Source organism: Ambystoma mexicanum, chromosome 2p, assembly GCF_040938575.1.
Source record: "Ambystoma mexicanum isolate Mex_15411 chromosome 2p, UKY_AmexF1_1, whole genome shotgun sequence".
Taxonomy (NCBI): Eukaryota; Metazoa; Chordata; class Amphibia; order Caudata; family Ambystomatidae; genus Ambystoma; species Ambystoma mexicanum.
The window spans coordinates 1346704662-1346729906 of NC_090923.1; the positions used below are offsets into that span (position 1 = coordinate 1346704662).

The 25245-nt window shown below is 50.0% G+C and overlaps 1 protein-coding gene across 2 annotated transcripts in view; it reads right to left on the reverse strand.

The window, feature by feature from the left end:
* MYO15A (myosin XVA) overlaps positions 1–25245 on the reverse strand; it is a 3541761-nt gene that overhangs the window by 1848736 nt on the left and 1667780 nt on the right. For both annotated transcript variants that reach the window (XM_069645706.1, XM_069645705.1), the window contains exon 37: positions 21762–21855. In XM_069645706.1, coding sequence (XP_069501807.1) covers positions 21762–21855 — 94 coding nt within the window. The remainder of the gene's footprint in view (positions 1–21761; positions 21856–25245) is intronic.

Here is a 25245-nt window from a genome sequence, read left to right on the forward strand (position 1 = left end):
CATCAGACGCAGGGTTCAGAAAAAAGACTGGTAGGGAGATCGACTGATTCAGATGGAATTCGGTCACTACCTTCGGTAGAAAGGCCGGGTTTGTCCGAAGGACTACCTTGTCCTTGTGAAAGACCAAGAAAGGATGCTCCACCGACAATGCCTGGAACTCACTCACTCTCCTTGCTGACGTAACGGCGACCAAAAAGGACACTTTCCAAGACAAGTACTTGAGGTCCACTGTAGCCATTGGTCCAAAGGGTTTATGGCACAGCGCCGTCAGGACTACATTTAGGTCCCAGGGCGGATGCGGACTACGTACCGGAGGGTAGAGGCGTGTCAACCCTGCAAAATGCCTCTTAACCACTGGGTTACTCAGAGAATAAGAGCACTGGTCTGTAGAAAGATAAGCGGAAACCGCTGAAAGGTAAGTTCTGCATGACAGAACATGAACCCCTGACTCTGCTAGGGAGGACACGAAGGACAGCACCGTGTCAATCGTGGCCACCCTTGGATCCAACTTCTTCTCCAAACACCAATGACAGAACCTGAGCCATTTACTCTTGTACTGAGATCTGGTTGAGGGTTTCCTGGCTACCTGGATAATGCACATGTTATCCGTAGACAAATTCAGATGCTCGAAAGACTTGAACTCAGGCACCATCCCGCCAAGCTGAGCGATTGTGGGGAGGGGGGCCACATCTGCTGTTCCCCTTGGTGAAGAAGATCGGGAGTTACTGGTAACCCGATAGGCGGATACACCGACAGGTGTTGAAGTTCTGAGATCCAAAACCTGGCCGGCCACCATAGAGCTATGTGTAGACGGGAACAGTTCACCGAGTTCTTCAACTTCCAAATTGCACGGTGAACTAGAGGCAGAGGCGGGAAGGATTAAGCTCTCATGTTGTGCCATGGAATATCAAGAGCATCCCCCAGAGAGGAGGCTCCCAGCCCCCCTCTGGAGGCATGCTGAGGAAGCTTCTTGTTCACCGCCGTAGCGAAGAGGTCCACCTCCGGTGTGCACCAACGCAAGAAAATCCATGAGGGGACCTCTGCCTTCAATTCCCACTCGTAGCTGACCACTGTCCGCCGGCTGAGAGCATCCGCTGTGACATTCAGCTGGCCTGGGATGTGCACTGCAAGCAGCAGGACACCATGAAGCACGGCCCACTCCCAAATCTGGATAGACAGGTCCACGAGGGGGGGAGACTTTGTTTCCCTTTGCTTGTTGATGTAATACATTGACATCACATTGTCCGTTCTTATGCGGACCACCTTGTTGACAATGAGCGCTAGGAAGATCGCCAGAAGCTCCAGATGATTTATGTGGAGGAGCCTGTCCTGGGGCGACCAGAGGTCCGAGACCTGAAGAAGATCTAACGTTGCACCCCACCCCAGAAGGAAGGAGTCCGTCGTGATCGTCACTGTGGGGACCAGGTCCTGAAACCCCGTGCCCCCAGACAGGTTGCTGAGAGATGACCACCAATCCAGGTCCACTCTCATGGAATCCGGAATCATTATCTGGTTGGAATCCGAATCCACTGCCTGACGCCATGAACTCCGAAGAGCCATCTGGGTCCGTCTCGTTTTGAGACAGGCAAAAGGAAGAGACAGTACAGATGAGGCCATGAGGCCCAGAAGCCTCTGGAACCACCAGGCCGACATGCTCTCCGACTGCGCAAACATCTGACACATGGCCAACAGATACGCCATTCTGTCCGCGGTCAGATACACTCTGCAGTCGATCGTGTTCCAACGAAAACCCAGGAAAATCAGGTCCTGTGAAACCGTCATGGAGGATTTCCGCCAGTTCACCACAGCCCAAGATGGAACAGGAGCTGAAGGAGAGACTGGAGATTGCCCGCTGCCGCCAGCGGACAAGGGCTGCGTAAGAGCCAATCGTCCAAATATGGATACACATGGATACCCTGGAGACGAAGATAGGCCGCAATCACTGATATCATCTTCGTGAAGACACGCGGCGCCGAGCTGAGGCCAAAAGGAAGCACCCGAAACTGGAAGTGCACCTCTCCCAAAGAGAAGCGGAGGTACCTCCTGTGTGGATTACAAATCAGGATATGCATGTACACGTCCTGAAGATCCACAACGCTGAGCCAATCGCCCACCAGAGCGTATCTGGCTGGGCGTGATCATCTTGAATTTCTCTTGGAGTAGGAAAAGATTGAACTGGGAAAGGTCTAGGATGGTGCGCAGGCCAGCCTGGTTGGGTTTGGGCACCGTAAACAGTCTGGAGTAGAAGCCCCCCCCTTGCTCCCCAAGGGGAACGGGTTCCACAGCTCTGAGGTCCATAAGTTTCTGAACTTCGGCCTTGAGGGAGGGTGAGCCCGACAGCTGAAAAGGAGGGTTGAGGGTAGGGTAGAGGGTAAAGGTAAGCGGAAGCCTGCTCGAGCGACTGACAAGACCCATCTGTCTTCTGTGATGGTCTGCCACGCCTCCCAATGAGACGCAATTCGTCCTCCCACCGGGGTCTCGTGCGAGCGTGGAAAACCCTCATTCGGCAGGCTTATCGGTGGTGGTGCCACCTGAACCTGATGAGGAGGCTGAAGAGCGGGAGAAAAACCACGTGCGCTGTTGTCTACGGCGGTTATTCCCCGCAGGAGTATCCACTCTGCGAGATTTGCGGTCCAGGAAGCCCCTAAAACCAGAGGAGGGTCGACTTTGAGACAACGGTCTCTGGGATTTGAGAGGAGCTCTGATCAGAACAGACAATGATTTAGCCGTCTGAGTGCTATCCTTGGTCTTGGTGAGCTCTACATCTGTAGTAGAATGAAAAAGCTCCTTACCATCCAATGGAAGGTCCAACACCTTGTCTTGCACTTCCTTAGAAAATTTAGTGGCATGCAGCCACGCCTGCCGTGAGGTATCAACCCCCAGCATCAGGCCCTGAGCCGAGGTGTCTACGCGATGAGCCGCAGCCTCCAGGAGATCCTGGGTCAAGACCCCGGCGTCTGAAAGGCCTCCTTTGAAATCTTCCAATTTCTCGACCGGTATGTGCTCCTCAAACTCCGACAGACCTTTCAACATCCGCATGTTAGCTCCCACCAATATCAACTCAGCATTTGCCTGCCTGAGTTGCAAGGCTGAGTTGGCAAAGATTTTCCTCCGTAGGGAGTCAAGGAGCTTGTCCTCCTTACCCAAGACCTGAGTAGCCGTCGTGGAAGAGGACGCTGCAGGTCTGGATTGCAACGTAGCCGCAGCCACCACTGTGGAGGAGGGAGGAGGACAAGACGACAGGGCCACCTCTTCCGAGGAATGTAGCCTGTACCTCGCGTCAATCTTCTTATTGACAAAAAGTCCCGAGTGTGGCTTTTCCCAGACTCTTCGGACCTCGGCCAGAACGTCCTCCTGCAGAAACAGGCCGGTACGCTCCAAGGGAGACAGGGTGAACGCCACAGAAAGCACGCCCTCCTGCGGAGCGGGTGCCTCGGGCACCGGAACTTCTAAGAAACTCATCATGTCCAGTACCCGGTCATGAAAGGCTTTGATAGAGCGGGGTAGGTCCTCGTTGTCCTGATCGCCTTGAGGATCATCTGACAGGTCAGCATCCTGCTGAGCCGTGTCAGGCACTGCCTTGTCCACTGGGGACAATGGAGGCAAAGGCGGAAGAGCCGGGGGAGGCACCACGGGCAAGGGAGGCGCCGGTGGAACCATCGGAGGAATGGGTGGAGCCGGAGGCGTAGGTGGACATATCTCCTTGAAAAGCCCTTTGAAATATTCCCTCATGGAGTCGGTGCGCATAAGCGCTTGAAATTTACTGAAAAAGGCAACCTGAGGAGGCCTCTCATGAGGTGGACAAATCCAGGGACATAACGGGGAAGGGTGCCACACAGGCCCCTCCACTGACGTATCCACATAAATCAAAGGTGCCGCCCCCGCGGGCAATGAAACATTGTGCGGAAGAGGCATCCGGGCGTTCCAATCATAAACCGGCCGGTAAGGATGCGCACAAGGGACTTTAGGTTCACCCAAGGGACCAAGCCCTACACCAGAGGCCGATGGCGTAGTTGTAGGGGTAGCACCTAAAATGGCCGCCGCGGTCGTGGCGGGAACGGGTGCCATTTTGTCCTCATCTGAGGGGAACTGCGGCATGTGAGGAAGTGAGGCAGGGGTCCCCGTCGATGGATCAGGGGTCTTAATGTTAGCCTTAACATAAGGAACCTCGGCAGAGCCGGTACTAAGAGGCCTGGAATGTTTTTGTGACATCCCAACCGCCAACTAAGCCTTCGAAGGAAGGATCTCGGCACTGCCGGTAAAAGAAGAACTTTGCTTCTTTGCCCTCTCAACCGATCTGTTGTCACCACAAGAGTGGGAACGGTGAGCAACGGCTTTCACCGACAAAGCCTTGTCCGGCCTCTCAGAACTGTTGGTAGCTTTAGCCTCTGAACGAGGGACCTCAGACCCAGGCCCGGTAACAGCCTTATCTGCGCGGGCCTCGAACATCCGTTCGTTAACAACAAGCCCAGCCAAGGCCTCGGGGCGCACCCCGGTCTTGTTTTTGAGGGAAGCCGACAGAGAGGCCTCAGAGCGAGCTCCGGTACCCCACGATTCAGTAGAACTGGGTCTACAAACAGCCCCCAAAGGAGGGGCCTCGGAGCGTACTCTGGTATTCACAGGCACGTTATGGAGACCCTCGGAGAAAACTCCGGTAGAATTATTAGGCCCAACAGGCACCTCCGGGCGAACCCCGGTGACAGAGCGATCAACGCCTTTCCCGGACCGAGAGGAACCCGGGAAGGTATCCCCCGGCCGGGGTGCTCTGGAAAGTAAAGAACTTACCGGGTGTTTCTTCTTCTCGTCGATGAACGCCTGAAAATGCGAAGGAGTTTGTCGGAACACCTCCTCCCACCGCTCCAACCGACGGTGAAGTGCCCGGAGCGAAAGGGAGTCACAGTAAAAACAGGAGTCCCAACGGTGTTCCGGACCCAAACACTCTAAACAAAGAGGATGGGGATCCGCCCTCGCGAAGCGACGGTGACACGATGAACAATCTGGAAAGTCTAACTTGAAAGACATAGACAGACTAGTAAACGAAGGCTAGCGAGAGCCGGAAAGGAAAAAAGGGAAGAAAATCTTCCGAGAATGCAAGTGCGTCGGCCCCGATCGAGCGGAGAAAAGGACTGATGGGCGATGCGTGGGGCGGAGCCAAGGTGGGCGGGGTTACGGCCGCGTGCCGGGCCCTGCGCAAGAAAGAGAGGAAAGACACATTTTTGGAAAAATTTGGATGCTTTTTACAAAGTGCTCCGGTCCCGTCCCACAGGACAGAGAGATGTCCCATAAGTACGGAGGAAAGGGGACGGAACGTAGGAGTATTAGTGATTTCTCTGCTCCTGGTGGATGGATTAGGCCAGTTCCACTGCAGCAGGCTTCAGGGCACAGAGGACCACAGCTGCAATCAACTTGCAAAGTTCGTCACCACGGCTGGGCAACAAGGCAACCGCGTAAACTCCGGTTTGGGCTCACTCACTTTACTCCAGACCTGGGAACGCCAAGCGTACGAAATTCGGTGTGAGTGCCGCGAACACAGAGATTGCGATGTGCCAAGTTTCAAGGGCCTCCTAGAAACAGCGGCAGTATCAGAGCCCAACATCTGCGCAAGCTGGTCAGTCCACTGGATGGCCCAGGGACACTTTCAAAAAGGCTTACTTGCAGGTAAAGATGAAGGTGCCAAGAATAGTTGGTCCCACTATTCCAATGGGTCGAAGCGCCTTTGCAGACCTTCTAGGACGATCAGATGCAGAGGAGTCCAACGGGACGACAGCGGGCTCAGGGTGTCAAACCTTCCAGCAGGTCACCAGTAGTTCTTCGACTCGGCTTCTTAGTTTCAGGATACTTGGATCCTATGCTTCATTCAGTGAGAACTCCAGAGATCGACATGGTATGGGTGCTTGGGGCCTTCTCCTATCCAGAATCTCCTTCGCGCCAAAACGAAGAGGACCCAATGGGAGATCTCCTCACATACAGGCATACCATACGTGGACCAATCATGAACCACAGTGGTCCCAGGCATTCACAGCACTCCAGACTCTCTGGCACCCAGGATGTGTATTGGAACCAGACGTTCCAGCCCACATCCTGGAGGCACACACACAAGGCATGCAGAAGCCTGCAAAGCTTGGTGCTTCGCGGGAAAATGCATGCCCAAATAAGGACTGACCTGGGTCGGCTCGACCTAGGGAAGGTGAAGGGGCAAGATGGCTAAAGGACAGGTCAAAGAACCTCCTGGCGTGGCCATTTTGGAGCCAGGCCCCGTAACCTTGCCAAACGTGGTAATCGCGGTTTACTTGTCAAGAAAGGGTTACAAATATGCGAAATGATAAGCTGCCACGAGCCCTGTCCAAGGCACATCTGCACTTCTCTAAAAAATCCTTCGAGAGTATCTAGAGCCTTTGGAAATGACTAGACGCAGGTGTACTGTACTGTAAGGTACATTGTACACTTGTTACATGTTGGAGAAAAGTTGCAACATTGGAAAGGACTAAGGGAAACAAAGTCTCCCAGTACTGACTGTCTTAAGGGCATGTCAGTTTCCCAATAAAAAGTGAGCAGAAAGCCCAGGGGAGTGCAGCAGAAGGCTGTGCTCCTCTGGTAAAGTCAGACTATGGTGTTCAGACATCAGCAAAAAGTTGGGGGGTACACAACTGGAGGGAAAATTACACATAAATGGGAATCTTTATTAGCATCCACCGCTTCCAACAACTCTTGCACCAACTTCGCTTTTCTTTCCACTATTTCCTGTTCTTTTAAAATGTACCTATCATCAGTATTTACTCACCATGTAATCTTATTCCCTCCTTCTATATCCCTTTGGGCCTGTAATGAATCTAATGATATCATTACTCCCTTTCCAGAAATGTGACCTCCACATGCGGCCAGGGGAAGGCAGCCGCTACCTGATCCTGAGCTTAGGGGCGGCTATATGAGGGAGGATCACATGGAGGGAGACAAACACCAAGAGGAAGTGATGGTATCAGAAGATTAGACATGGCTGCCCCCTTTCACCTTGCTGGAGGAACCACCCATTTGCAAAACTCTAATGGCCTATTTAGATTCTTCCCCTGTTCCCTCAAAGGAGAGCGCTGAATCTCTCTCATTGTAGTTTACAGATCAACTTTCAAACACTGACTTGTCCTCAAAATCTATTAGAAACCTTCCTCCAATGTTTTTGTGCAAGTTAATTAAAAGGACTACTGTTCCCAGAAATACCTTGACACTGCGACAAAGAAAATGAGTGGAGGAATTCTGAGCAAGAGATGCTCAGAGCACAGGCACCACTCTAGTTGTTGGGAGCATGCACCTGTGCATGGGACATTTGAAACAGGACCGGCAGAAACTATTGTAGACTGCTGGTGGGAGCGGGTTGCTCCTCTCCGTGCGAACGACGGGTTAAGAGGAAGATGGTGGAGCCAACCTACTCAAGTGCTAAGAACAGGAAAGCTGCGCCAGGAAGACTACCAATGGCAGGAATGCCAGAAGCCTGCGCAGAGCGCCTGGGCATTCGGCGGCAGAAGAAAGCAGCAAGACACTTACCGTAAACCTGTGCAAAGCAGAGAAGCCCAGCTGGAAACGCAGGAAGTAGTGACCCGGAAAGCGAAAATTTGCAAGGAAGAAATCACCAAAATACTGTTATTGGGAGGCTGCCAGAAGGTCAGAGAATGCCAAGAAGAACTAGTGAGACCACGCTGGAATGAATGGAACACCGGGGCATATTGCCGAGCATACTGCATGTGAGTAATTGAACAAAATCGAACAGAGAAAGAAAGCTGTTTATTAGGTTGGAAAGAGAAAAGAAGGCAACCTTTGAAGTTTGCCCACAATTACGAAATATACGTATTAGAACAGTAACAAGTCGGCATATAACGGACAAAGGGCCTCATTACACGGACGGCGGTAAGGGTTTACTGGTACCGATAAGGGCACCGGTACCGGTAAACCCTTACCGCCTTACTACGAGGTCCCTTTGCGGGTTGGTACTTTAACACCTGCTGTTTAGCAGGCATTAAAAACCAACCCGCAAAGGGACCAGGGTGCTAATTACGGTACCGCAATTTGCGGCACCGTAATTAGCGCCTTCCCCATTCCCATAGAGCCCTATAGGGAAAAAATGGGAATGAGGAAGGGCAATGGGGAAAGGGGGAATTACCGCTCCGCCAACCTTGGAATAGGGCGGTAATTCCCCTTTCCTCCAAGGCGGTGCCGGTTTTTACCGGCATGGACCAAGGTGCTAATAGCAGTAGATGTCGGACTGTAGGCAGAGAATGTGATTCTAAGTAGATTCACAAGCTTCAGAAACTCTCTTGCCAGGCTTCCTGTATTCACACCCTTGTAATAGCCTGGTATACTCTCCTGCCAGGGCTACTTGTATTCACACACTTGTCTGTACTTCCACTCTTGACAATTCGCTATTAGCACCTTGGTCCTCCGCCTACCGTGTAATGAGGCCCAAAGTGAACTAGCCAATAAGGCTGAAATGGTAAATAACCAAGCGTGGAAGTGTGAGCAAAACACTAACAAGGCAATACGCCATGGAAAGTACTAATTAGCCAGAAGGGCTAATGTAGTGAATTGTCAAGAGTGGAAGTACAGACAAGTGTGTGAATACAAGAAGCCCTGGCAGGAGAGTATACCAGGCTATTACAAGGGTGTGAATACAGGAAGCCTGGCAAGAGAGTTTCTGATGCTTGTGAATCTACTTAGAATCACATTCTCTGCCTACAGTCCGACATCTACTGCTAATTACGGAGCATTGCATGGGTGTGACTGTAACACAAACCCCAACGTGACCCAAAATCGTTCAGACGTCGTGGTCCCAACAGATTGTTTTTTTCTGCCTTTCTGGTCGGTCGCTTAATGCAGAGCATGTCTATCCAGTTAATATTGCTATTTGTTGCGTTTGGCGTGTACACTGCCAGGCATCTTCAACGTCTGTTCGGCGACTATTTGACAACCCTCTCGACAGCTGGTACTGTTTGTCGACTCTACACCTTTGGCGACTTGACGGCTGTTGCTTCTCGACCTTGGCCCGGCCTTATAGTAGGGACACGTTTCTACTGACTATTCACTTGAGAAGGCCTTTTCCTTGCCCTCCTCCTCTTCCTCCTTTCGTCTAGCTTCCCTTCTATGGAGCAACCTCCTTTTAAAATGTGCCCATTGTGTAACAGCAAATTTCCATGGAAGGACACTCATAAATAGTGTAATCAGTGCCTCCCTCTAGACCACGATGAACACTGTTCCAAGGCCTGTAAGCTCTTTCGGCCTAAAACCCTTGAGGACAGGCGCACCAAACTGGGGGGCCTACGCCTTGCAGGCCGAGAGCCACTCTCACGCCGGCATGATCGCCTTGGACGCAGAGTCTGTAAGCAGCCACTGTTCTGCTTTCGGAGCCCGTAGACGTGACTGTGGGGTCTTCTGATTCCTGTGTGTCTGTGCCCGGCGCTGATAAGCATGCCACGGGCAGCTGCGATGGGGAGTCTACACCCCGGCGACAAAGACACACACCATTTCCATAAAACCAAGCACACAATCCCTCAGCCTCCCTCAACGGATTTGTCGAAGGATGAATATAGACGCCCATAGGCCCATAAAAATTTTCGGTAGGGCCTACAGAACCTTGCAGTTCAGGGTCCGCAAGGTCCTAAGGCTTTGACCTTACCGGACGCCTCTCACATAACTTCTGCGCACTTTCCTGTGGCATCCAAAGAGGTGCCAAAACACGCATTTCTAGCTAAAACATGTCCAAAGCATTGGTAGGTTTCCAATACCCATTGCGATGGCTCTGGCCTCAGGAAGGCTTCCCCTTTACCTGAGGGGTATTCTCTTGCCTCTCTTCCCCTGTCTCGGGCCCTACAAAAGGACTTTGCTCCAGCCACTTGCTCTTTCCCTCCCATTGATGAATCATCTTCCTCTATATGGACCAGGGAAAGATTTGAATCCTGCACGGAGAAAATGTCTGAATTTATCCACTTTTCCGATATATATTTGATGATATTCTAAAAATACCACAACCTATTGATGACTGCCCTAGACCTTCAAAGTCCCCAGAGACTACTCTCCTGGGGCTCAATTTTCCTCTCCACCTAGACAACGTCCACCTGAGACTCCTGTGGACATCTTCCAAGATGACCAAGATGACCCAGATGATGACTTATATTATGTCCTGGGTACGGATCAGGTCTCACAACAACCGATTTATCAAGATCCAGGTACCTGGCCCCCGCTGATGACCAGGGTACTTGGTCTGATACCCCTGCTCATGAGCCTGACCGGGACAATATCTTCTTGGATGCTCCTCCCGTCTCTCAGCCCAAGGAGGCCTTGCCAATCGACAATCAAATTTTATTCAACACCCTCCTCAGAAAGGCTGCTGACCACTTTAAGATCGTGACACAGGAGACAGTACCCACCTCGGATTTTGTTGAGGAGATCCTCAAAGAGAAAGCCCCCATCAGTCAGGCGATCCCTCTTCTAAACTCAGTTAAGAAGCACCTTGCGGCATCCTTATTACACCCTACATCATTCGGTCCATCAAACTGAGAGTAGAAACAATGTTTCGTCCAGTGCCCTCAAAACCTTTATACACCAGCGGACATGCCGTTCCAGACTCCCTGGTTGTGACAACCACCAGAAAACATGCAAGAGTTCCACTATCCTCGTCCGAGTCTACCCCGAAAAGGACTGCAAGAAGCTTTACGCAATTGGAAAACATATTACCACCTCAGCTGCATTCGGCACTCACATAGCTAATAACACCACACTCCTGGCTAGCTATAACGATGTACAGTGGGGACTAGTGCAACACGACCTGCAGAATGTTCCAGAGCATAATCGATCGCAGCTTTTAGAGGTGGTGAATGAAGGGTGTCAGGTGACGCAGAGCATCCTAAAAAATACCCTTGATTCGGCAGAGACAGAAGGATGGGTATAAGCGGAAGAGACCCTGTTGAAGCGCCATTCATGGCTCAAGAACTCCGGCTTGAAGTCCAAAACACAGGCCTCTCTTATTAATAAACCTGTGGAAGACTCTGCCCTCTTCGGGAAAGTGATAGATGAGCCCCTTGAAACCGCAAAGAAAGAACACAAAACACTGAAGTCACTTAACCAAATCTCAGCCAAGCCTTTTGTTCAACGGGGAGTCTTTAACACCCGCTGTTCCTTTCGTGGGCAATCCTTTTCCCGCTCCTCTCAAAGTGCCTATGGAACAGGAGGGTCTCCTTGGTATTCCGGCCAGGGCACTTCCAGCAGTTTCCAAACCCCTCAACAGCTGGGATTCCGGCGTGGCAAGGGTAGGGGGAGAAACTCAGCAGCCAGAGGCTCCCCAGCCAGAAAATGACTCGGTGGTGCAGGTACCCTCCCATTTTTCCCAGGTAGGGGGACGATTAACATCTTTCACCCAGACATGGGTGGGCATCCCCTTGGATCAGTTGGTTCTCAAAACCGCCAGTGGCGGCTATTGCATAGAATTCCTGCAACCACCCTGATACCACCCGCCAAAAAGCCGACGGCTGTCACTGGAACATCTACACATCCTGTTAGAGGATGTCCAGATCCTGCTGCAAAAGGGAGCGATCAAGGTCATCCCAGATCTTCAGTAAAATAAGGGGATTTATTCAATAAACGTCCTTGCACCCAAAAAGGATCTTACCATGCGCCTTGTTTTAGATCTGCGTCCTGGGAACAAGTATGTCAAACCTCAAAAGTTCAGAATGCGTCGTTATTAATTAGGGGCTCGCCATACCATGACTGCAAAGACTGACCATCGCAACCTACAGTTTGTTAAGACTGCAAAGATGCTAAGCCCACGTCAGTTACCTTGGGCTTTATATTTTGCTGATTTTGACTTTCTCATCACCTATAGGCCGGAATCAGACAACCGTGAAGCAGACACCTCCTCTCAGTACCCTGAACCACCAGAGAAAGAAATCACAAAAGAGCCACAGCCGGTTATTCCCCAAAACAGATTGTGGGTGCCACAGCCATCCTAGACGTCTTTGAAGCTGTCAAGAAGGCCATGACCATCCAGAAATTGCACGAATAGTGAAAGCTTGATACTCAACACACCATAGTTGACAGGCTCCCTTACCATTTCCAGGCTCTATAACTGCCTAGCATGGAGCTACAAAAGAAGGCCATTCAATGGTGTTATGATTCGCCCCTAGCAGGCCATCCGGACATTACGAAGACATATGACCTGGTAGCTCAACATTTTTGGTGGCCAGCCATACGGCAAGACATACAAAATTACGTCTCTGGCTACGAAATCTGTTGCAGGAACAAGGCTGACCACCAAAAGCCAGCTGGCCTTCTTCGACCGATGCTAATACCCCCTATGCCTTGGCACACAGTCACCATGGACCTTATAGTGAATTTACCCCCGTCGAGACACACACTGCCATGCTCGTTATCGTGGACTCATTCACCAAGATGGGTGATTTTGTCCAATGCAAGGGCATCACAACGGCAAGCACCATAGCAGACTTATTTGTACAAGATGTGCTACGACTCCATGGTCTGCCTATCCGAATCATCACGGACAGAGGAGCCCAGTTCACGTTGTGGTTTTGGCGTGCATTCTGTAAAACGATTGGAATGGATGTCTGTTTGTCCACGGTGTATCACCCCGAAACAGACAGGCAAACTCAAAAAGTCAAACCGGGGCTCAAACAATGTTTGCGTTGTTTCGCTACAAGTACTGAATCCTCCTGGGTCCAACACACCTGGCTAGCTGAAACTGCCTACAACAACGCAGTCATATGTCCACCAAACATACTCCATTGTATAGCCTATACAGATATCATCCCCGGGTCTTACCAATGGCCACAACAACACCGCCCACCACACTACCTGCATTACTGGGCCAACACACGCATATACAACAGGTATGGAGAAATGTCCAATCCAACCTATACCAGGCCACGGACACCTACAAGCTATATGCAGATAGACATCGTCGAATCAGCCCCCATATCAGGTGGGGGACAGGGTATGGTTGTCAACCCTTACCATTCACATATAGGGCCCTAGAAAGCTGCCCATTTACTGTAAATGAAATCATCAAACCAATTGCTGTACGTTTAGATTTACCTCCCCAAATGAAAATCTATCCATCTTTCAGGTCACTCTCTTAAAACCTGCCCGGCCACCATCCAAACCAAAAACCACCACCAGTCTTGGTACATGGGCAACCCGAGTATGAGGTACAAGACATCCTCAACTCACGACGTCACAGAAATGGACAGGAATATTACCTGATTGATTTGGTAGGTTACAGGCCCGAAGACCGATCCTGGGAACCAGCCCGCAATGTGCACCCTCCAAGACAACTGTGCACATTTCATAGTAATCATGTCGAAAACTACCCAAATACCCCCCTACCTATCCGTAACCTCTCCCTAATCCTCTAACCGTTAACCCTACTTCCCTGTCCCATCCAACCAACGGTACCCTAACCCTCATTCCCTGCTGGGGTTGCACAGCCCTGACTTGCAGGTCCCAAACAGCAGTGGGGGTGGTTGGTGTGTGCCACTTCTGTGCCTCAGAGCTGTGGATGCTGTCAGAACATAAGCCCACATGTTTTTCAGGCGCCTCAGTGGTATGACCTGATCGCATTATGGGAGAAATTGCCAAAGCCCTCCAAGACTTGCAGGCTGAATTAGCTGCCACAAGGCAGGACTACACCACACTAGCTAATCAGGTGCGTGGCCTGGCAACGCAGGCTGCTCCTTTGCCCAGTCATCTTCGCACGCCACCTCCGGTCCCAGATCAAGTATAGGTCACACCCGATGCCATAGTACCCCTAGCACCACCTGAGCATTACTCAGGGGACCCGCAGAAATACCAGATCTTCCTTACCCAATGTCGTCTCCAGTTACTTACGAAACCCACAGCCTTCAGAGCAAGACAAGACAGCGTTTGTCATCTCCTATCTATGCGGTGATGCTGCGGCATGGGCAAACCCTGTTGGTCTAAAAAGATGACCCTATGCTACAGGATTGGGATGGGTTTTTGGAGGAGTTTGGCAAGATATTTGATTGCAAGGCTGCAGCGATGTGCAAGGAAAGGGAGTAGCTACTGCTTAAACAGGGTGGCAAAGAACTGGTGACATATGTCACACCGTTCATTCGTCTAGTGACTGAAGCGGAATGGTCCAGGGAGAAAGGATGTCCCTTTTCCACGTGGCCTCCAGGACGACCTGAAGGACTTGATCGCACAAGTTGATCCGCAACCCACAGATTGCCCCGACATGATAGACCTGGCCCTTCCTCTGGACCATAGACAGGCGGAGAGGCAGTGTGACAAAAGAAGCTACACGTGCCCATTTGCTCGGTTAGACCAGTCACGACAACCACACACGGTTGTTGGCAAATAGAGCAAGGAAGAGCCTATGCAAATTGGTTTGGTCAGGGGGCCTGTAACCAAGGAAGAAAAGGAGAGGTGTCGAAAATGCAGACTCTTCATGTATTGTGGAACCACAGGCCACTTTGTCCAGGAATATGCAGCCAAGCCAAAGACTCAGGAAAACGTCTCGGCTCGGCGGACATATGTGTATGTGTCACACAGTCGAGCCTAGAGCATGAGGGGATCCCGTCCATCGGGAGTGCCAATTATGCACTGCATGTCGTTCTCTCTTGCCTACTGTGTTTTTCATACCGCAATCAGGCGGTTACCATGTTAGTTGATTCAGGGGCCACAGGGAATTTAATAGATGCCACACATGCTGCTAAGATTGGGGTGCCCCACTGTCGGAAAAAGAGACCTAAACCCGTTAGAGTGGTGGACGGTACACCACTATGTTCTGGACCGATAACCAAATGCACACAAAAAGTGACACTCTGGTGCAGAAAGATGCACCGTGAGGAAATCTATTTTTTTTTTTTAAACTTCTATTTATTCATTTTCAAAACAGAATTGCAAACAGGTTACATAAATGAAGACAAACAGAAAAGAACCTTATAGGCAAGAACCCACCCCCCACCCACCCCGTAAATACAGCACCCAGAAAACCTTTCCCTTTCTCCCTGCCCTTGGGCCAGCTGCTATCCGCCAATGTCCAAAAGCTTGAGTCTCTGTGGGCACCACTGCTCCCGAAAGTCCCCCCTTAAAAATTCCAGGGTCTCCCCCCATTCTGCATGGAATGCCTCCAGCTTATTGTCCACTGCGTAAGAAGCCCACTCTAAAGATACAATGTCCCAAATTTTCCTAAGCCACTCCTGCTCCGTCGGGATCACGGGGCTCTTCCATTTTTGTGTGATGATGGATAAGGCTGCCAACACAAAAATTGTAGGTGCTTTGCCCCAGCCCAGACCGGACCCATTCACCCCCATCCCGACTCCTACCCCGGTTCTCCCCAGCAAGATTTCCCGTGGGTGCCGGAGGGGTTCTCCCCCCAGTGCCTGAGCTGTGGCTTTCTTAAGAGCTTCCCAAAAAGGCTGAATAGCAGTGCAATCCCACCAGATATGTGAGGCCGTGCCCTTTTCCCCGCACCCACGCCAACAGTCCCCAGAGACAGCGGGGTTCATTGCCCGGAGACGGGCCGGAGTATAGTGCCAACCCAACAAGCATTTATACCACACTTCCCGGATCTGGATCGCCTTTGCCAGTTTAGGGATCCGCGCCCAAAGCCGCTCCCAATCAGCTAGTTCCATGGGAGACCCAATGTACCTCTCCCAAGTAGTCATATAGGCCCAGGAAGTGCGCGGGGTGCCTCTCTCGAGATGTTTGTAAAGAGCCGCTATCAAGACCCCAGTGCCCGCATTAGTCGCTATAAACCTCTCAAATTGAGTTAGATCTCTAGTCGCCGCCTGCCGAACAGCCGGAGACATAACCCAATGCCTAATTTGGAAATAACGATGCCGCTCTTTTTCCCCCAGGTTGAATTCTTTTTTACATTCCAAAAACGTTTTCACTCTACCCCCGGTGAACATGTCCCTTACGGCCCTACATCCCCCCTCCTCCCACTCTGAAAAAGCACCCGTCTCCATCCCTGGGGAGAAGTTCCCGTTGCGAAAGATAGGGGAGAAGGCGAGGGAAAGGTCGTGATTCCCCATCGTATTACGGAACGATCCCAACATTCTACCACACTTTTGGTGATGTCGCTCAGGTAGACATGAGCGGGTCGCAACCGTCTCGGAAGCCAAAGCACCTCCCCCAGGTGATGCCTAGCCACAGCCCGATCCATCCTTACCCAATGCTTCTGATACTCCTCCGCAAACCATTCTCTAATAATTCGAAGCTGAGCCGCGTCGTGGTAACGGCGAAAGTCGGGAAAGGCCAATCCACCTCTATCTCTAGAAGCCGTAAGGAGTTGTCTAGAAACTCGCGATCTCCTCCCCCCCCAGACAAACCCTCTGACCAGTCTATCCAGCCTCAGAGGAAATCTATTTTGACATTATTGCCACCCCCCAGTCTGGGCTCATACTGGGGTTACCGTGGCTTAAAAAGCACGTCCCCCAGATCCATTGGGCCACAGGTGACGTAGACCTAAATTCCTTGTTTTGTCAGGAACACTGTATGAAGCCCATACCAGCACTCATGATCCCCCTCACACACGGTGCATGGGCAATGTGCTGAATTAAGGGGCCCAACAGCAACAATTGACCTTAGCTCTCTGCCACAGGAATATCATGACTTTCATGACTTCTTTAGTAAACAGGCCGTAGAAACACTACCCCCTCATCGGGAGCTCGATTGCCGTATGGACCAAGAGCTTGGCGCGGCATTACTGTGCAGTCGTGCTTATGCATTGACTGAAGCAGAACCAAAACACCTGTGAGACTACATAGAAACAAACCTCCATACTGGGTTCATAAGACAATCTAACTCTCTGGTCTCATTACCCCTCTTCTTCGTTGCAAGGAAAACCAGAGACCTCTGCACGTGCATAGATTACTGCAGTGTCAACCGCATTACCATTAAGAATCGATACTTCATTCCACTCAGTCCAGTCTTGTTGGACCAAGTCAGGCATGCGTCGGTTTATACCAAGCTAGATATAAGAGGTGCTTACCATCTGGTGCGTGTGGGGGAAGGGGACAAATGGAAAACTGCTTTGTGGACTATGTTCGGGTTTTACAAATATCAGGTTATGCCACTTGGTCTCTGCAACGCGCCCGCTGCCTTTCAGTACTTCTTAGATGAGGTCCTTTGGGAGTATTTCGATGTCTTTGCAGTCGTATATACCGATAATTTCTTGATCTACTCCCAGAACATGCAGGACCATATCGGGCATGTCAGAGCCGTGTTACAGCAGGTTATGAGTGCACCACCTATTCGCCAAGCATGGGAAATGCAAATTTCATCGCACTACTATGGAGTTCTTGGGATACTTCCTGACTCAAACAGGGGTGCAAATGGACCACAGAAAGGTGCAGGCCATCTTCGATTGGCCATTCCCCACCTCAGTTAAGGGTTAAGGACATCCAGTCCTTTTTGGGCTTCACCAATTTTCATAGGCGCTTCATTAAAAATTTCTCAGAGCTCATAACACTAATTACAAGGCCCATTAGAAAGGGGCTGAAGTTTGAATGGGACGACGCAGAAGAACATGGGTTCCAATAGCTGAAAACAGTGTTTACGGTCACCCTTGTGCAAAAACACCCTGATATGTCCCAACAGTTTTTGGTGGAGGCCGATACGTCCAGTTATGCGTTGGGAGCCGTCCTCTCCCAAAGGGATCCCCAAACCGGGCTACTCCATTCAGTGGCTTATTATTCACTAAACTGGTACCAGCAGAGACGAACTACACCATTGCCGATCGGGAGCTATTCGTGGTCAAGTCTGTCTTTGAAGAATGGCGTCATTACTTATTAGGGGCCCGCCATACCATGACTGTAATGACTGAACATTGCAACCTACAGTTTATTAAGACCGCAAAGACACCCACATCACTTACGTTGGGCTTAATTTTTTGCCGATTATGACTTTCTCATCACCTATAGGCCGGGATCAGACAACCGTGAAGCAGACATCCTCTCTCGGTACCCTTAACCACCAGAGAAAGAAAGAAATCGCTAAAGAGCCACTGACGATTATTCCCACAAAACAGATCGTGGGTGCCATAACCACCCTAGACATCTTGAAAGCCGCCAAGAAGACAATGACCATCCATGAATCGTGGGAATGGTGCAATCTTGATACTCAACACACCATAGTTGACGGGCTCCCTTACCATTCCGAGGCTCTATACCTGCCTACCATGGAGCTACAAAAGAAGGCCATGCAATGGTTTCATGATTCACCCCAAGCAGGCCATTCGGGCATTACGAAGACATATGACCCGATACCTTGACATTTCTGGTGGCCAGCCATCTTGCAAGACGTACAGCATTAGGCCTCGGGTGCGAAATTTGTTGCAGGAACAAGGCTGACCACCAAAGGCCAGCTGGCCTTCTTCGACCGCTGCCAACACCTCTTATGCCTTGGCACATGGTCACCATGGACCTTATAGTGAACTTACCCCAGGTACTGGAACACACTGCCACCCTCCTTATCGTAGGCTCATTTACCAAGATGGGTCATTTTGTCCCATGCAAGGGCATTCCAACAGCAGGCACCATAGCAGAATTATTTGTACAACATGTGGTACGACTCCATGGTCTGCCTACCCGAATCATCACGGACAGAGGACTCCAGTTCACGTCATGGTTTTGGCGTGCATTCTGTAAGACGATTGGAATGTATGTCCGTTTGCCCTCAGTATATCACCCAGAAACAGATGGGCAAACTGAAAAAATCAATCAGGGGCTCAAACAATTCTGGGTCCAACACACCTGGCTATCTGAAATTGCCTATAAAGCACCTGGCTAGCTGAAATTGCCTATAACAACGCAGTCCATATGTCCCCCAAAATTACTACATTTTATAGCCTATACAGATATCATCCACAGGTTTTACCAATAGCCACAGCACCACCGCCCACCACACTACCTGCATTACTGGGCATACACATGCATATACGACAGGTGTGGAAAGATGTCCAATCCAAACTATCACAGACCAAGGACACCTACAAGCTATACGCAGATAGACGTCATCGAGATAGCCCCCCATTTCAGGTTGGGCATAGGGTATGTCTGTCAACCCGTAACATCCACATACAGGGCCCTAGAAAGCTGAAGCCACGATAGTTAGGCCCATTTACTGTAAATACAATCACAAGTCCAGTTGCTGTACATTTACATTTACCTCCCCAAATGAAAATCCATCCCACCTTTCATGTTGCTCTCTTAAAACCAGTCCCGGCAACCATCCGAACCAAAAAACCACCACCAGTCTTGGTACATGGGCAACCTGAGTACGAGGTACAAGCCATCCTCAACTCACGATGTCACAGAGATGGACAGCTATATTGCCTGATTAATTTGGTGGGTTACGGGCTCGAAGACCGATCCTGGGAACCAGCCCGCAATGTGCACACCCCAAGACTACTGTGCACCTTTCATAGCGATCACCCCGAAAAGCTAAAGCCACGTGCCTTCTGTGTGGCGGTGGGGGGTGCTGTCAGGGCTTGGGGTGGAAGGGGCAGGGCCACACATGGAAAGGGGAGCGCAGTGGCATTATATGGCATACGTCATGCCCACAATCAAGTAACAAAAGCTAAGGCCACACCAAAACAAAGCCACATCCATATGAAGGACATCCAGCCTTATAAGAGGATTCTATGCCCTCTCTGCAGGAAAAAAGCCCATAAAGCTACACTACCCAGCGAGCCCTGAGCCCAGCACAAAAGGAACTCCACGTCGGGTGGGGCTCGCCTGCGCGTATGCGCAGAAGAAAGGGCATGGGCTTGTGCTTGAGTCTCTATTAACGGGAAGATGTGTTTGCCAAGCAAATGCGAGGGGCCACGCCCCACCAGATCAATCCCGGATCCTCGCTTGACACAGATAAGTGCTGCAGCGCCTCAGGAGCATACGGGAAGCAGGCGGCCACCCCCACCAGATTTCTGGCCTCTGCTTCCCGCAAAGCTAAGTCGGCATGCACAGCGTAATGAAGCACATTCACCAAAGCTGCTTGCCGGCGCAAGACCATAGACAGCTCTACGCATACTCCGCAACACTAGGAAACCTAATCCAGCGTTTTCCAAATGCAGGAACGCCTGCATGCTCTATATATTGCCCAAGCCACATGCGGCCTCATATAGTGCATGTTTGCAGCCAAGTGCAGCTTTTACTAACTGCATGTGAGAAGCATGTGTAAATCCACGTGCAAGCAAACCCCACATATGAACAGCCACATGCAGCTCATAGGGAAAATAGGCATACGCATTTGTGTAAGCGCCATGTGCGGCGGTGCAGACCAGTGCATTAATCAAAGTACTTTTTTGAAGCAGCTGAACTGTTCCTGCAACACAAGACTTCTGGATTACTCATAGGTGACAACAGGAGGACACTCCAGGCGAACCACAACCTAAGCTAAGTGTTGCACAGTCTTGTTTGTTTTGTTGTTTGTTATCTTGTTTGTTTCCATGCACACTGGTTCAAGCCTACAGTTTCTCTTGTTTGTTGATACCTAATGTTCTTGTACTACGTCTGCTCACAGGAAGCAACACAAAGCAGAAGTGTGATAAGTGCGAGCATGTAGGAGTGTTGGTGTGACTGGCTAAACGCTGGAAGTGTGCGCAGATGTCGAAAACTACCCTAATGCCCTCCTACCTATCCATAACCTCTCCCTAACCGTCTACTTCCCCCATCCTATCTAACCAACGTTACCCTAACGCTGACTTGCAGGACCCAAAACCGTAGTGGGGGTGGTTAGTTCGTCCCACTCCTGCGCCTTGGAGTTGTGGATCGTGTCACTGACACTACAACCATGCAAAGAACAAATACAATCATGAAATAGACCTATTTACTTCTTTGGAGACATGTGGTTGGTTGTTGCTGTTGTGTTAGACTTCCCCTGCTTAGTATGGACAATGATATTGCTTCTGCTTCTAACCAATAGAATAAGAGGAAGGGAAATAATTGCCCACAGTCGATGAAAACATAGTTCACAATGGGTATGTTGGAGGGTGTGTATGCATGCGTGCGTGCATGTGTGTGGTATACATGTCAGAGGCACCAATATGAACACACTGTCAGAAATCACACATGACTCGGTATGGCACAAGGCTTTTAACAATGATGACTAGGGCCTATAATAGGACTCCTCCAAGACATAGTTTGTGACCTTGGTCAAGTGTCCCTCTTCAATGCATACAATTATAGATTTACAACAGCTTGCAGTGTTTCAAAACAGAATCTGTTAGTCTCATGTAATGCCAACAAGCTGTGATTCATTGTTGATTTGTGCCCTTGATTAATGTAAGTCCTTCATATTTACTGATGGTTTCTGACTGGCATGGTTGCAAAGACCTCAAGACTGACAGTACAACTCTTACAGTTCTTTGAGTTTGGTGGCAAAAGCAGAAATGTAGAATGTGCAGGTGCAAATGCTTGGAATGTAGAATGGCAAAGGAGAGAATTTCAGGCATTTTACTTGAAAGGCAGTTGAGAAGGCAACTGGAGCAAGCTTAGCTACAAGGCTTTGGGGTTTGCATACACATAACTTAGTTAGATGCAACAAGTAAAATCTCTTCCAATGCATTAGCTCACTGTGCACAACCAGCAACAGTTGCCTCTATCAAGATGTGCTTCTATGATATGTACATGCAGAGATACTGGGAGTGTATCTCAAATCTGAAAGCAAGCAACCCTCCTAGTATGTGATGCAAAGAACATAAACGCTAGGCGGCTTGATAATCAGACGCCATACCCAAAACTTACCAGGACCAGCTGGCCTTTCTCGGGGGAAAACAGGAGACATTCCAGGTCTGCTGGACGGTCCTGGCCTGCTGGGCGTCCCATTTACAACTCTTCTCTGCCATATAGAAAAAACAAGATATTAGAATCTTTGAGGGTGGTGAAAGGGTCTTCCTGAGGGCCTCAGTTGATCAACCCGACATCACAGGGACAACTACAGACACACACTGCATGTGATCAATTAGATTCCTCTCTCACTTAACACTATGTTTTTTGTTCAAAAGTGCAAAACATGACATCATATACGATATGCTCGAACCCTATAGCTCTGATTTAGGTTTTAAAAGGCAACAAAAGTAAATTGAAATGTTGGTGGTGCCTTTCAGCTTAGTGTACACATGGTGGGCTGGGGGTGGGTCAAGACACCATGACACCATGTACAGACTCCCAACATACTTTCACACATAAATATGTACAGGTGTGAAGCAACAGTTATTTTAACTTTCTCTGTTAATGAGCCTTATGTGGCCCTCCAACCGAGCTAGATGTCCCTTCGGGTGTTATCTAACCCTAGATTTCGGTTGTGTGCCGCCTATCTATTGTGAGGGGACAGAGAAGAGACTGCCCATATCACCACAGTGGCTGAAAAAGGTACTATCACTTTCTTCAGGACCTTGCATATTGCCATTAATATGATAGCATGTTTATTCCAGTGCTGCTGGATGTAGAAGAGTTATGTTTAATCTTGTGGGGATGAAGGTCAGGGATGCGCTGCATACCTTTCAGCTTAGACATTCTCCAAAAGGAGATATTACTTACCAGTAACGTTCTTACTATGGATTCTTCACCTGACAATTCCTCATCTGACAGATATCCTTCCAGTGTCAACTGCCTCAGAAACCTTTCGATAGGGGACACAGTACGACTCAACTCCTCTTGACTCGGCCAACATATATTGCATCACTGTGCCCCATACCTCTCCACCCCCGCCACTCCAAGCTCAGCAGCTGTGGAGGAAGAATCCATAGGGATTCGGTTTAATAGATTCACAAGCTTTTTGAACAGATTATAAAGCAGTACACACACGCATACAATGCAAATTGGGTGAAGGTAACAGTCTCACCTTCAGGAAAAGTTCACTCCATGCGAACAGATTGCGAAGTACTACTTGGCCGACCCTGGACTCCGTGGAATCCCTGGCGAAACAGTAGAACTGTGTGATGATGGAAACAGACCTCCATGTGGCCTCCCTGCAGATATCCAACAGAGGGACACTGAAGAGTAAGGCAGCAGTGGAAGAAACAGCCTTTGTAGAATACGCTCTGGGCCGACCAAGAAGCAACCTGTTAGCGATGCAGTGATGGTAGGAAATACAGGCATAGAGCCAGCATTAGATGGAGGCCATGGACAGTCTTTACCCACATGCCATGGGACTGAAGGCCACGAACAACTGAGACTATTTGTAAAGTTATTTGGTACAGGCAATATAACACGCCAAAACCCTCAGGGTTTCCAGTGAATGCAGCAAGCATTCCGCCAGAGTAGAGGGTGAGGCAAAGAAGACAGGTAGGACCAATGGTTCATTAAGATGGAAAGACGAAGCCACATTAGGGATGAAGGTAGGAGTCTAACGTAATGTGACCTTGGACTGGTAGAACACCAGGTAGGGTGGTTTGCATGATAGCGCCTGGATCTCACCAACTCTCCCAGCATAGAGTAAAGCAGTCTTCCAAGAGAGGAACTTGATATCCACCTTATGCAAGGGCTCGAAGGGAGTACTCATATGTTTGGAAAGAAACATTTTCAATTCCCACGCTGGGGCCACATTTTCAGGGCCAGGTTGGAAGGCCCTGAAAGTACCTTTTAGAAATTCCTTAACAAGAAGATGGGACCACAGCGATTGTGCGGGTAAACCTGGAAATAGCTGCTAGATGGACCTAAATGGTGGAATCCGAAAGTCCAACATGGGCCAAAGACAGCAGGCATAGCAAAATGTCCAGAGGTAGGAATAAAAAGGGATCAACGTGATAGGCAACACACCAAATCCTGAAATGCTTACCTTTATGGTGATAGCAAAAAACTGTGTAAGGCACGAAAGCTTTTGCCAGAACATAACTGCAATCCTGTGGCATAGGAAGATGTCCGAATTCTAGGAAAGCAGGAGCCAGGCCATCAGGAGGAACAGGCCGAGTCATGGTGCAGGACCATCCTTTTCCCTAGAGAGTTGAACACCAGAGGCAGAAGTATCAGCAGTGCTGATGAGAGGCTGAAGAGTTCCCAGAAACCGAATTGTCTCTGCCAGACAGCGGCCTCCATGATCAGTTTGCACGACTCTTGTCTGAAAGTGTGCAGGACCGTGGGGTTCAGTGGAAACCGAGGGAATGGGTAGAGAAACCTGTCTGTATAAGGAAAGGTATGGCGCCCCAGAGGCTTCCAGCTTGGGGGAGTCTCCTGGCGAATGCATAGCACTTGGCATTCTCCCTGGTATCTAAGAGGTCTATCTCCAGAACACCCCACGTCTGAAAGACAAGATGAAACTGGTCGTGGAGGAGCTCCCACTCATGACATGAGTATAGTTACCAGCTTAGGGAGTCAGCAATCGAATTGTGGATACCCGTCAGATGATGGGGGGGGGACAACCCATGTGCCTGGGCCCACTTCCAGAGGATCTGGGGTTCCGCAGAGAGAAGTGATGATCGGGTAACGCCTTGTTTCGTATGTAAAAAATGTGCGTGGTGTTGTCCATGAAAACCCAAACCACCTTTCCCTGGAGATGGGGGAAAAAGGACTTCAGAGCCCAGAACATAGCTCTCAGTTTGAGAACCTTGATGTGCAGCAATTTGTTTGATAGATTGAATCCCAGATAGGATAAACTGCGCGTCATCGCAGTGGTGTATGTCCTGAGGAAGGGAAGCGGCCCTGATCAACCAATTATCACACTACGGGTACAAGTGGATGTCCCCTGATGAAGGTGGGCCGCCACTGTGGCCAGGAATGTGGTGAAAACCCTAGGGACGGACTTGAGGCTGAAGGGCAGCACCCTGAATTGATAGTGTAGGCCTGCCACTGTGAACCCAAGGAACTTCCTGTGGTCCCCATGGATCGGGATGTGTAAGTATGCGTCCTCCAAGTCCAGTGAAGACAGGAAATCTCCCTGCTGAAGTTGAGCGAGGATGTGCTGAAGTGTAACCATTCTGAAAGTCAGAGATTGGATGAATTTGTTCAATAGATGAAGGTCTAGAATTGGCCTCAAACCACCTGACTTTTTGTCACAAGGAAAAACATGTAATAGATGCCTTGTCTACGCTTGACGCGAGGAGCGCATACTATGGCTCCCTTGGCGCACACTATGGCTCCCTTGGAAAGGAGGGCATTGATTGAGCCGAAGCGTTGAAAGATCTTTTTCCACCTTCATCATTGGAGGAACCTTGGGTGGTTGGCTGCCAGCATCCAGTTGTCTGTGGTAAATTTGGACTGCCCGGTGAGGAAATGGGAAAGGCGCCTTTCC